The 14,595-nt window shown below is 37.5% G+C and overlaps 1 protein-coding gene across 1 annotated transcript; it reads left to right on the top strand.

Annotated features, from left to right (window-relative positions):
- Positions 1-1,338: 1,338 nt before the first annotated feature.
- On the top strand, positions 1,339-7,512 carry LOC131303976 (lysine histidine transporter 2-like). The gene is made up of 9 exons (XM_058331061.1): positions 1,339-1,534; positions 3,913-3,963; positions 4,635-4,798; positions 4,923-5,306; positions 5,959-6,352; positions 6,464-6,569; positions 6,668-6,759; positions 6,898-6,966; positions 7,064-7,512. Exons 1-9 carry the CDS (start codon positions 1,490-1,492, stop codon positions 7,160-7,162), a joined length of 1,404 nt encoding a protein of 467 aa, XP_058187044.1. The 5' UTR covers positions 1,339-1,489; the 3' UTR covers positions 7,163-7,512.
- The last annotated feature ends 7,083 nt before the right edge of the window (positions 7,513-14,595 follow it).

Below are 14,595 nucleotides of genomic sequence, written 5' to 3'. Positions count from 1 at the left end.
AACCTTGAGCATCAAAATCACCACCCTCATCGGATACTTTTTTCCTCAATTCTTTCGAATACAAACTAGACTTAACGTCCTCCATGGAAATCATATCCCTCCCGTAAAGTAGGGTAGTAACAAAATGCTCATAAGATGTAGGCAAAGAACATAACACAATAAAAGCTTGATCTTCATCATCAATTACAACATCAATATTTTTTAAATCCATAATAATTTGATTTAACTCATCTAGATGGTCTTTTACAGGCATACCTTCCCTCATACGAAACGTATAAAGGCGCTGCTTCAAATACAACCGGTTGGTAAGAGACTTCGTCATATAGATGCTTTCCAACTTCAACCAAATACCGGCAGTAGTATCCTCTTCCCCGACCTCGCAAAGCACATTATCGGCTAAACACAACTGAATCGAACTGAGCGCCTTCGCATCAAGATCCTCAAACACACTATCCTGCATATCATTAGGCTTCTTCGATTTTCCCAATAAAGTCTTGTGTAATCCTTGTTGAACAAGCAAAGCCTTCATCTTAATACGCCATAAACTGAAGCTAGTGCTCTGCCCATCGAACTTCGCAATTTCGAAACGAGTCGCCATTGAAACGATCACCAATTGCACAATACGCAGTGGAAAACAAAAGCCTCGGATTGAAACCCGGAGCTCTGATACCAATTTGTTGTGTCGAACACGAAATTGAGAATATAATAAATCAACAAACGATAAACAAGAACACAAGGATATACGTGGTTCCGTTCAAGCACAAAGCAAGAACGTACTCCACGGGAAAAAGAGTAAGAGGATTCACTATAAACGGGGAGAGAAACAAAGAGCCGGCTATACCCGTAACTCTACTTGAAGCACCAAACAGATATCTAGGGACAAATCTCTGGTGGAACCCAAAAGGGAGACACAAACCCTTGGTGGAACCCTAAGAGCATAAACAAAACCCTAATATCTAAGCCCTTGAACAAAAGACCATAACCCTAGGAACCCCCAATGTCCCTATTTATAGGAAAACACTAAATAAACCTAAACCGAATAGGAATAGGAATCCTAGTCAATTTAGGAATTCTAGTCAATTTCCAACAGTATGAATTGGGGTAGGTCAGTGTACACCTCAAAACTTGTCATACGGAGTACTAAAAGTACGCTCTTGTTATTGTCAGTTTACTGGGCTGATGATACGCACACTATAAGACAAGAAAATCACGTATTTTTATGTACTTTTTATACCGTTTAATACACATTCATACACTCATTATTGTCAGTCCATTGGGCTGATTTTAGAATTTTTCTTAAAAATAACTACTTTGCTAAGTCAAACCGCGTAGGTTGGTCCTAAAGGGGTCTCCCTTTTTCGGGATATAAAAAAACCAATACGTTTACAGAGTTTTGAGAACAACTCTCAATTCCTCATTTTGGTATCAGTAGCATCTTCTTCTTCTATTCTCGCTGCTTCAGTGCTTCTTCTCCTGTTATTCTCCGCACATGGGAACTCAATCTCCAACTGATCAGGACTATGCCTTCAAAACAGTAAAAACTCTCTCTCTCTCTCTCTCTCTCTCTCTCTCTCTCTCTCATATATATATACATATAGAACCAATGCAAGTATGTGATTCGAAATGATGCCCTGTTTTCTGGGAATGTAAAGTTGTGAGCTTTGGCCCCCAAATATTCCCGACTGAGGGTTTGTTGCACGGGGGGCTTTTTCTTATTTTGTCTTTACTATTATTATTTTTTTTGTATTTTTTAGTTTTGCGCGTGAAATTGATTCGTCTCGAAGTTCTTACTTCGAGAAAAGTAAAAAAAATTTGGGTACTAGTATTTCTAATAGTATTTCTAAAAATATTTGGATAAAAGTATTTAAGAAACATATGAGAAAAAGCCCCAAAAGCTCTTTTTTTAGGCTTTATCTTAGATGATAGAATTTTCAAAAATATTTGGGTAAAAGTCAAAATTTTTTACTTCTTCGATTCATCTTGACGAGACGAATCAATAATTCATCTTGTGAAAAAAAAAATTGAATAAGAAAAAAAAAGAAGCCCCAAAAGCTTAGTGGAACAAGACCTTGGATTTTCTCTCCTTTCATGGTCCTGCATTCGCGTTTTTTATTTTGTAGATTTTAATGTATTTTTGAAGTGTGCAACAAATCAGATTTAATGGTACATAGCAAATTTATTAGAACTGTTCGTCTGTATATTTCTCTTGAGATAAACACGTGCTTTTTCACACAAAAAAATCAGCTTGCTCATATTTCGACTAATTTCAAGATCTTGAAGTTGACGACGGGGTAAACACTCAATGGCTTCAGGATTTGAAATGTTTAACTTTCGTACAGTTCAAATAGACGGCCTCATGGTGGTTTTCATGCACCAATCCCCTTAGTTTTTTTATTTTTTTATTTGGTAACCGAGGAACAACCCTGCAGCCGAGCCACTATTGGATCCGACTGCTCAATCCAAACCTCGGGGGAGACTAGCACAACAATCCCCTTAGTTTTGACTTTTAAGCATACCTTAGGCCATGTTTCCACTAGCGAGAAACGGAAAAAACTTAGGCTTTTTTTTTTCGTTTTGTTCACACTAATCAACAAATTTTAGCCATGCATTAGTTTTTTGCTTTCTCAATTGAAAAAGAAAAGCCTATTAATTACTAGACCCAATCCCCATAATTAAGGCGCATATTTCTAGCACATGGCTTGGTTGGCGGTCAAATTTCCCTACACTTAGGTGGTTAATTAATTAATTAGAGATCAGACCGTTGGAAACCTTTTACTACTATCATCTCGGGCTATGAGGAGGGAATGATTAAGCTTTTAAATATCTGCAGTTGCGTATCTTATCGGCCAATACGTATCGTTTAGTCATCCGAGTATGTTACACCTTGATATAACGGTAAGATAAAAAAAAAAAAAAAAATCAAATGCGTAGTTGTCGATTTCTATTGCGTATCGGTCTCTTTAATTCTGATTCACGGTTTATGGTTGTCGGCTGATACTTGACCATTACACGTGATTTAAACACTTAATTATTTTTTCATAAAATTATCTTGCAATAGGAGTAAGTTCCTTGGGGATTTCTTTCATATAACAGGCCTAAGTGCAACTAGAAGTCAACTGCAACTTGAGTACTGTTTTGGATAGTCGTGCAAGGACTTTCCTTACTAAAAAATTCACGGCCACTGCAATCGATTCCCGTTACGTATAGTTCTACACTCTCAATACCGTTACACCACGACCATTTACTATTACGTGTCCCTATACCGTTACATAAGACCGTGGTAGGCATCCAAAGAAATGAACTTGTAAACTTTTGCTCACTAATTTTGTAAGCCAGCGAAAGGAAAGCTGGATCTCCTGTTGGGGTCCAATCTCCTCTATCCAAAAAGTTCTTGTGCTTTTGTGTTGAGAAATTTTTCAGCCGTTGGATTGTGTGATTTTTTTAATGTTTTAAATTCAACGGCCGGAGAATCCCTCGGCACATAGGCACAAGAGTTTTCAACACAACACTGTGAATTTGGACAATTCATTTCCTTTCATGGATACTTTCATGGATTGGATTTCTACCAATCCTCTATAGAAATAGAATCTAGATGTTCGATTTCTTGATTTTTTGGATGCGAATTATCCTCTCAACGGGATTTACCTGATGAACTGTCCTGATTCTTCCTCCAATTGCAATCATACTTCAGCTATTTCCAGATTTGTCTGAAATGGTTTCCACTGTACGGTGTGTTTGGAAGTTGTGGAATAAAAAGAAAGGGAAATTATGAGAAAAGTGTTTTCTTTTCCTTTGCTTGATTTTGCAGGAAAAAATAGTGGAAAGAAATTATAAAGGAAAATAAGGATCAGAAACAAAGTCAACTTTCTGCTACTGTTTCATTGATGCATTCTCTTTCTCTTGCTCTTTCAGGAGGAAATGGCCTTCAAGAGATCGTACGTAGTCGGTACACCCGATGATACAGTACGTAATTCTCGACACCCGGGAGTGTTTTGTGCTGATTATTTTGTTGGATTTCTAGATTGTGGATTCTGAAAAACTTATATTCGGTATTTGTCAAAGTGGTTTATGAAGCATCGACACAATCGCCATATTTGTGTCAAATACTTGGGGACACGAACACTCCAAGACAGATACAGGATATACAACGTGGTGTGCGGGCCATGCCTATTTGATTTTAATATTTTTTATGGTGGGACGGTTGGGGGATGCTGCGGTGTGTGTTTTTTTTAAATATTTTTTAGAAGCTTTTCGGAGCTAAAGTACGGCAAAAGTGAAATATGAAATGTATGTATATGCACATAGGGATACACTATCGGTCGATATTGCATTCGATAGGAGTCATCACCTAAAAGTTACTGGTTATAATATATGTTTTTTAATGTGAAGAAATTATATTAAAAAAGTTGTATCTCTGTGGTGTCCGTGTCCCCATTTTTTTAAGAATTACCGTATCTGCCACTGGTCGTGTCCGTTTTAGTATCCGTTCTGCATAGTGTTTGGTGAATTTTTGAAAAATAAATTATGGATTTTGAAAGTGTTTGGTGATGTATTTGGTTTATTGTTTTTCTTTCTAGACAAACGAGGTTTTTTTTTTTGCGATGAAATAGTTTTAAAACATGTGTAACGATCAGCCGCAGGTTGACACACGGACTGAAAAGGAGAAGGCGATTGACGAATGGCTTCCGGTCACCTCTTCTAGAAATGCAAAATGGTGGTACGCAGCTTTCCACAATGTCACTGCCATGGTTGGAGCTGGAGTCCTCAGTCTCCCTTCTGCAATGGCAAATCTAGGATGGTATGCAGGATCATTATCCCCTATATATTCATCTACCTTAAAAGTTCTCAAAGATTTAGCACTTAACCATTACATCTTTCAAGCAGAAAATATATATAATGAACTTGTTTTTCCTCTTTTTCAGGGGACCTGGTGTGACCATACTAATACTATCATGGGTTATTACTTTGTACACACTGTGGCAAATGGTTGAGATGCATGAGATGGTACCTGGAAAACGTTTCGACAGATACCATGAGCTGGGGCAGCACGCGTTTGGTGAGAAGCTCGGTCTCTATGTTGTGGTGCCCCAACAGCTCATTTGCGAGGTGGGAGTGGACATCGTCTATATGGTCACCGGAGGGAAGTCGTTAAAGAAATTCCACGATTTGGTGTGCACTGATTGCAAAGATATCAAGCTTACCTTCTTCATCATGATATTTGCCTCAGCCCATTTCGTGCTCTCCCATCTTCCCAACTTCAACTCCATCTCTGGTTTGTCTTTGGCCGCTGCAGTTATGTCCTTGAGGTAAATCCCTTTTTGTTCTCGGCCAATACATTATATTTTCGTGGATTTTTATGTCAGTCTTGTTAGAAATATGTAAACCCAATTTGGGTATTTCCTTGTCTTATTTTTGGGGGCTCTTTTGTAATTTTATGTATATTTTGTGTCTTAGTTTGTAATATGTTAAAAGTTGTTTCTAGTAGTACTAGAAATATCTAGTGTTGTGTCTGCCTTTGTAAGAAAAAAACAGAAAAAGAAAGAACGTAGACAGAGAGAGAAAAAGAGTGGGTTTTTGTGTGCTTGTGATTATTGAAGAAGAAAGCTTTGAAAAGCTCCTAATTAGTGGAGAAGTTTCAGAAATTTGATGCCCAGATAAGTGTCTTTCTGCTGCCTCTCAACCTCTGTTTTTTCTTTGTGATATTTGCTTGTCTCGGTTGGTGTTTTTGGTGCTCCGAAAATTTCAGTTTGTGTGCTGCGTTTCTGCTGCGATTTTGCTCAGTTTGTGACTGGTTTTTGGTGATATTTGTGTGTGAATTTGGGCCCTTATTCCCCCCAACAAGTCTGTGTAACCGATTCCATTTAACATGGCATTTCCTAAAAGGGAGCTTCCTTATTCAAAATAGTTTCCTTGTAACTAAGGTTTAATTTTTGTTCTTTTTTTTTTTTAATGTTGCAGTTACTCTACAATTGCTTGGACTGCTTCTGTTCACAAGGGGGTGCAGAAGGATGTGAAATATGGCAACCCTAATACGACCACGCCGGGAAAGGTGTTCGGTTTCTTTAACGCCTTGGGCGATGTTGCTTTTGCCTATGCTGGGCACAATGTGGTCTTAGAGATTCAAGCCACAATCCCTTCTACCCCTGAGAGGCCATCCAAGGTCCCTATGTGGAGGGGAGTCCTCGTTGCCTACATAGTTGTGGCCTTGTGCTACTTCCCTGTCGCTATAATCGGGTTCTGGATGTTTGGGAACCAAGTCCAAGACAATATCCTCATCTCATTGGAGAAACCCACTTGGCTCATTGCAATGGCTAACTTGTTTGTCGTTGTTCACGTTATCGGAAGCTATCAGGTACGTACGACACACTTTGTTTTGATGAAGTTGGTCAAATGATTTCCCAGTATTGAATGAGTTTTGGGGCTTTTTCTGTCTAATCTTTCTCTGTGGTGGTTGTTGATTTAGATCTACGCAATGCCAGTGTTTGACATGATAGAAACTCTTCTGGTAAAGAAATTGCGCTTCAAGCCCAGTTGGATGCTTCGCTTTGCTTCACGAAATATATACGTGGGTAAGTGAACTCTACTCGTAATCCAAACTGCTGCATTACATTGAAGGAGAAGTTGAATTCTTCTCTCATGTTGATATCATTTCTCCCTTTTCTTGCAGCTTTCACAATGTTTATTGCGATAACCTTCCCTTTCTTTGGTGCTCTTCTTGGTTTCTTCGGAGGTTTTGCATTTGCACCAACAACATTCTTCGTAAGCAACTATATATACATACAGTTCTTTTCTTTACTAAAATTTCAGAAAATGGTTCTCACAACTAAAATCATACAAATATCTTACTCTGTCATTATTTTCTCTCTTTCATATATATTTTTTGGCTCCTTTCTGCAGTTGCCTTGCATCATGTGGCTTGCCATCTATAAACCGAGGAGGTTTGGTTTGTCTTGGTTTGCTAACTGGGTATGAGCGGCTCGAAACTTGACTTTGATTTTGTTATACTATATTTTTTTCCTTTATGATTTGAAGTTTAACGCGGATCAATTAATTCGAATTGTAGATCTGCATTATCCTGGGTCTTCTTTTGATGATTTTCTCGTCCATTGGAGGGCTGAGGGAAATTATAAAAGATGCATCGACGTATACATTCTACTCTTGAGCAACTCTTGTCTCTCCAAATTGGAAGCAGTGGCTGTTGAATTATACCCAGAAGGAGAGGCCAAGATTATGATGGCGCAGAAACGATCACGGAAAAATGGCTAAGTCGGATACATGGACTGACAAACAAATGCGAAGACCTCAGATGAAAGCTTCTGGAGGACTTTTTTCAAATACTACTAAAAACTACAGCTTGTTTTTCATTTTCATTGATTGGTGTGCATAAATGTCATCACTCTTTGTGTTTGTTCTTGCTGTTATTTTCTCAAAGTCTACTTTTTTCAATTGTTAATGGGATTGGATTCTAATTCTTGATGAATTTTTTATTATGAAAGGTTGGTTTGAGCTTTATTTTTGTTGCTTCCACCTCAGGCCATCCATCCTTGTACTTCCTAAAGCTCTCTTTCAATATCTGAAAGACTTCAGTTAAACGAAGTCTCTCATTGCCCATCGTTTGGCCGGCCTGGGTATCAATAGCTAACTTTTGTACCACAGATGACTAGGGTGTGTGTCCATCGCTAGTACGAGGCAGGGGCTCTCGGGTGAGCACACTGCGTGTGAGCGAGGGTGTGAAGCTAAGGCTCACCTCGTCTTAGAAGAGTTCAGTTTCTGGCATCCGACAAGGGACTTTGGACTGGTACAATCGCGGATGATTGGAGCCTTAGGTATCACGTATTGAACTTCTCGAGCCTTTTTGTTCCCTGGTTGATCGTGGTTTTGTGGGAAGAAAAGGACAAAATCATACCAAAATAGGCGGTATTAAGAAAGAGAATATTCTATAAAATAAAAATCTTAATAATAATCCAACTTGCCGTAAGGAGAGGGTTCCAATAGACGATTCTTTCTTGACTTTTGCTTGTCAAATCTTTCCAAAAATACTTCGTCATTTGTTGTACATCAGTATAACGAAGGATTCCAATCAACGATTCTTCCTTGATTTCCACTTGTCAACACCTCTCTAGAAAATCGTCGCGATTTGATCTACACCATTAATCCGACAAAATGTCACAACTTTTCAATTTTGATCAGCGTGATTTATTATTATTTTTTACCAATGATCAACATCAATACTGAAAGATGAATGTGTTGGGTTATTATTTAGTAGGAGTATTAAAATGGGACCTGTAGTTGAAAATGGGCTGGCAATGAGTAAGGTCCAAGCGAAGAAGTATTATTTGTCTTGAGAGGTAGTTTGCCTTTTATGATCGAAGCGTAAGCTTGAAAATTGTAAATAAGTATTTATTTTTTAAGTAGGTTTAGTGGAATAGGGATTATCCGTGGACAAAAACCAATGCCGAACCGTGACTCATGGATTGATTCGGAACTAGATCGTAAGACTTTTGGTTCGGGTGCGGATTGAATTTTCTTAGAACCGTGACTTGCAATTCGGTCCTCAAATTTTTAAGAATCCGAACCCATCCGAGCAGTGCACAGCCCTACTTTATAATGTGTTTGGGTTGTTGTTTTTTTTTGTCTTTATTCTTTTTTTTTTGTGTTTGTTATTCTACGTTTTTTTTTTTGGTAGATTATTAGTTCGTTTCCAACAAAAGAAATTTAAAATGTAAGAGATTATGTTCAAAACTAAATTTTTTTCAACAAGCATAAAAATAATCCAAAACAGACAGATTTTGGATTTTTTTTTCTTTATTTGAAGAAATTTTAGCTTTGAATACGTTTTAGATTCCTCTCATCGAGATAAACCAATAATTCATAAAAAATTGACACAAAACTAACAAATGTGAATTTTTTTTGAATAAAAACATAAAAGGTCCACAAGGATTATAAAGCGAAATCACGTACTCCTAAGATTTCTTTTCTCAATACTTTCGGTTTAGAAATCCATAACTAACTCTATTAATATCCTATCATGTGGCAAGAAAAAAAAAATGAAAAAAAAAAACGATGGAAATTTTTTAAAGTGATCATGACATGGGTCTTTGCCGTACGTTCGTTGTTACTTTTCAAATCCCCAAGCCATGAGATCTTTTCAAACGATGCACCCAAAGCTTCAATAGATGCGATCAATTAGATAACTAATAGTGAAATTTATAGTATCTCATGAAACATCTATATTATAAAACAGCCCAGAAAAGGTCTAGATATGCATTATCGAATAAATTCGATCGTATTTCTATGTCAAGGTTGTAGTAGTGATCATATTTCTTTTATTTAAATGGCACATATAATATTCTTCTAATAAATCTCTCCCCTATCTCTCATTCATTTTTTAGGCAATGTATCCCTGTTTAAATATTGTCGGTGCCGGTCTCTAAAGGGTAATTGACGCGCGCTATGAAGATTGCATTTGTTGGATAGAACAATCGGCTGAATAAAGGAGATAATTTATTTAACAAGTTGAGATTATATTATGTTCCGAAGCGCCTTGAGGAGCATACCCTGAAAGTAGATCCAAAGATACATAATCGAAAGATGTAAAAATATCTTCTCAAACAAAACAAAAATTGTAAAAATAAACATAGAGCTAGAAGACAACAACTAATTAGTTATGAATAGAGTTGGAAAAGACGATGGAGTTCCTACCCAAACAAATATTTACTTTGCCAATAAATAAAAAAAGAATATCCATTAAAGTTTCAAGTTGAAACTTTCAACATGTTGCTTTAATTAATAGGGTTGAAGATATGATAAAATTGCAAAAAAAGAAAAAAAAAATAGTTTAAATATAAATTATAAAAATCACCAATGCAATAGGAATGCTACCAGGGTAGTTAGCCTAACTAATGATTGGGTAGCAACACTAAAGTATTGTGTGGTTGCGTGTGCAAATCCTATGGAGAGCTAGAGAAGCTTAGCGTTGAAAAATAACTTCTTCTAGCTATCGTAAGACACCAAAAAAACAATGCAATATACTAGTATTGGGTATGAATTGAAAGGTAATTATATTAAATTATAATTGGAATTAGCTGCTACTTTTGGATATTAAAAGTTACCTTACATGGACGTTTTGATAATTAATACCCACCAAAGACGTTTTCAGCATTAACAATTGTTCTTAGCATGTCTTTGGAAGGTATTAATTATCAAAACACGCCCAGGACCGTCATTTTCCCTAAAGAGTTATTCCAATCAGCTAGGCAGCATATATATAGTAAGCTCATGCTCTCCTTGCAAAGAAGTTAATACCATACTATATATCGATGAGTAGAATCTCTGAGATCAATTAGGTATCCCCGCCGCTTTTCTTTTGAACCAATACCATACTATCACGTCATCAAACAATATAAAACAAATAGAAGAATCACGTGAATTGGAGAACCACATGCTGTGTGGTTTTGTACTCTTACTTGGGTTAAAAACCAACTATTCTTGGAAACCACACAGCACGTGATTCTCTTATTTGTTTTGTGCTGTTTGATGACACGCATGGCTGTATGATATTGGTTTGGAGGATCAAAAGAGAAAAGAAATTAGTGGATTCTTTTGGATAATGAAGAATTAATGTCCCGATGAACAGGACGAATATCTTCAACCTCCTATAGCTCTTTTCATGTGTTTTGCATGAGATGGCCTCAAGGACAAATCGTTATTGAGGAAAATCGATTGACCCTATGATCTTAAAGTGGTAAGCTCTGTCGAGACAAGTCAATTAACCACTCTGACAACCCTTTGAGGTTAATTAACCAATACTTTGAGAAGTTTACCGTGAGAGTAGTACTACGTACTGCGCATCCAAAGAGATCCATAATCGAAAGATGTAACAATAAACTTAAAGAAGAGAGCAATGAATTTCTTCTTCTTCTTTTTTTTATTATCGGCAAGAGAGCAATGAATTGATCGGATCAGTAAGTTCCAAGTAATGATGGAGTATTTATCAGAACAAATATTTACTTTCCAATGAAGAAAAATTTGAACCCCTTAAACAAAGATTTAATATGTTGCTAGAATAAATAGGGTTGAAGATATGATTTTTTTAAAGCAGCTTGTGTGCACTGCTTCGCCTTCAAACCTCGCCTTCAAATATAAGGTTGAAAACCCCAAGCGTAGGACTAGGTCGTCGGTAGCATAATAAACCGGTAAAACCGGGATTGTACCACAGGGAATTCGAATATAACTTAATCGGATTGTAGGTTTTATAAGGTGGTTTGTGGCGTTTAAGACGGCCAACTTGGTTTTGTTTTGAAAGGTGGAAAGGCTAAAGTAACAGGTTAGATAAGAGCTTAATAAACTAAAAGAGGCAAGTCTAGGGATCGTCTAACCCTTGACTTAAGCCGTTACCGGTTCTCGATTATAACTCAGGCGAGAGTCACGACCGCGTGCTCATGCCCGGAGAATTTAGCTTTAATGACTTCGTTTAACGAAAGATGTGATTAGACGAACCAACTTGTTTTTAATATTTGTCGAACACATAGGAGGCCACGAGTCCTCGGTAAGCTTTTTGCCAAGACCGCTTGGCTAAACATCTTACCAAGGAGTTAACACCCTTGTTTAGACCAAAGATGCAAGTTAAGCTCTATTCCGAAAATCATGATTTTAAGCTCGAGGACTTGAGAACCAAGTAACCACCTAAGTACTCGGGAAAGATTACCCCGAGACTTAGCCTATCGACTACTCACACATAGCTAAAGCATAAAAGAAAGCATAAAAACGAGACATGATTTTTAACTGATAAAAACGAAAACAAACTTGATATTATAAAGGATCCAAGTCGTACGAACAACTTTAATTAACGAAAAATTAACAAACGAGAACAAACGTAGTTCTATGGAAATTACTCTTGAAAAGCTTAAAAGAACATTAATGGAGGAAACACTAAAGTTAATAATGGGCTAGCCCTCAAAAGAGAGAGATGAAGCCCCTATTTATACACAATGGGTTTCTCTCTCATCAAATATCTAAGAAACATACTATTAAAGGCAAGTATTCCATAAATGAAAAGTCTAAAAAGTAACAAAATATCTGGCCGAAAGCTTCCCGTATCGATACTAAATAAGGACCGTATCGATACCACCTTGTTAAGTCAAAAAGGGCCATCTCCCGTAGCTCTCCCGTATCGATACGGATTAAAGCCGTATCGATACAACTTGTTCTGATCTCCCACTTAAGCAAACGCGTATCGATACAGCTTAAGGCTGTATCGATACGGAGAGCTTATTTTCAGGTCTTCAAGCCAACCTCCCAGACTTGACACCCGACGCCTCAACAGCTTGCCCAATGCCTCACGCCTTCGCTCTTGGGTCTTCCTGGTAGAAGTACCACCGAGCGAAGATACTTGAACTTTCTTGGGAATTAGGCTCGTGATCAAAATACACCTTTTAAGGGTGTTTTACTTGAAACACTTAACAAACTACCTTACGAGTAAAATCACATAAAAACGACAATAATAAATGAAAACGCCACAAGCTAGGGAACTTTTAACACCACGATCTTACAATCTTAGGTGCTAATCATACACCTTGATTAATCCTAGAAGACTAATCTCATCGTCTTCCAGCGGGAGCCCCATTTAAAGGAATTGGGGGATGGTGCATTGCAGCATTGTGTTGCGCACCTCCGAACCATCGGATCGTGCATCCAACAGTTCGGATCTCATCTCGACAATGAACGACTCTCGATCGCTGGTTGCCAGATGAGGTCCTAACTGTCAGATGCATGATCCGATGACTCAGAGGTGCGCAGCACGTACGCTGTGCACCTCATGGCATAGCACCAACCCGAAATCCCATTTAAAGCCAGAGCAAAGCTCTGTATGAATTGATTCTAAAGGAGTTAATAGCATCTAAAAAATTCAAATCTTATAACCTTATAAGGAGGGAGCAAATTAACTCCTACGTACAAAGCCTTGACCACTAAACCAACTCTTTTGGGATTGGGTTGAAGTTATGATAAGAGTGCAATGTAATTACTTGGTTTAAAATCGAATTTTAGACATCACCAGAAGAATAAAAAAAATTAAGTTCCTTAATACCTTATGTACAAATTAACCCATTTAGATAGTTTTAATCACTTTCAAAGATTAATTAATAAAAAAAAAATTGCCGTTCAAAAAAAAAAAAAAAAACCCATTTAGACAGTAGGATTCGTTTTGATTATTCTAAAATTCATTTAGTCCCAAACCAGGGGAGTGTTAGCCAAAATAAGTTTTAGTTTATTGAATTTCTTTTTCTTTTTTTTTTAAATTTGAAGGAACTATATGTGGTGGAAATTCAGGTTTAAGTATTAATTACTACATCTTATTCTAATTATGTTCCTCCTAGTGAGGTCTGGAACTATCCTCACAAAAAGTTTTATTGCAATTAATACAATTTTAATTTCGATTAGGTGTGATCTACGTAATATTAAGCCAAGAACTCTACACACAAAAAGTTGCCTGCAATTAATCTTTATTCGAGTTGGGAATCGCATAGCGAGCTCATGGCCTGCACATTAAAAAATTCACCTGCAAATAGAATATTCGAGGTGTCGTAAGCTTTAGATAGGGATGAAATCGGTTCGGTTCGGTCGGTTTTTTGCATATTTTTGCACCGAACTGAACTAATCAGTTTGAGAAAATTGAAAACCGACACCGACTGTTCTGAGAAGAAAACCGCTCGGTTTAGTGTTCCCCGTGGCGGTTCGGTTCGATCGGTTTTCTGTTTTGGTTTTCACAAACAAGAAGAAGAAGATAAAACTTGAACTCCGGTGAGACAAAACCACGGGCTCTGAACCAGCCAAATCTCCATCTGGTCTTCTAATGGTGAGAAATAGCCGATCTTTATTGTGCTTCAAACTAAAGAGCGATATGAGTGACTGAATAGCTAAGATTTTCTCGTATTTAATTGCAACGTCGTTGCCGTCTGAAAGAAGAGATTGCAGGTCGCCACCATGCATGGCACAAAGAGAGAGAGAGAGGGGCAACACAGGGGGGAGGCGAGATATTAGGTTTATTTTTTTACTCTTTCATTGGGTTGGACAGTGGACACGTGGATGGCTAGATGTTCTCTGCTCCTTACAAATGAAGGGATGGAATTAATAATGAATGTACCGTAGTCCATGAGAATTCAATGGTTCTTCGGTTTGGTTCGGTTCGGTTACATTCGGTCTATTTCAGTCAAAAACCGAAACCGAACAGACATTAAAGTTTTCCCAAATTTTATAACCGAACCGAACCGAATTACTTTCAAAACCGACCAAAATCAAGAAAAACCACTCGGTTGGTTCGGTTTTTCGGTTAATATTCTCATCCCTAGCTTTAGACATCCGCCCGATTTATCAAATTACTAGCCTTGAAAGCATGGCGCAACACATTTTGAAGACAATTAAAGTTATGGGTCGAATAATGAGCAAAATGAGGACATGTTAAAAAAAAGAGTCCTTTTACAACCACACCCAAACACACACCCACACACACAAGTGTGTGGGCCCCACACACTTATGTGTGTGAGTGTATTTGGGTGTGTAAAGTATGTGTGGTTATAGAATTATTGTTTTAATAAT

The sequence above is a fragment of the Rhododendron vialii genome, chromosome 10a, assembly GCF_030253575.1.
Source record: "Rhododendron vialii isolate Sample 1 chromosome 10a, ASM3025357v1".
NCBI classification, from domain to species: Eukaryota; Viridiplantae; Streptophyta; class Magnoliopsida; order Ericales; family Ericaceae; genus Rhododendron; species Rhododendron vialii.
The sequence above is the reverse complement of the archived record's forward strand: the minus strand, read 5'-3'. Positions and strand labels throughout refer to the sequence as shown.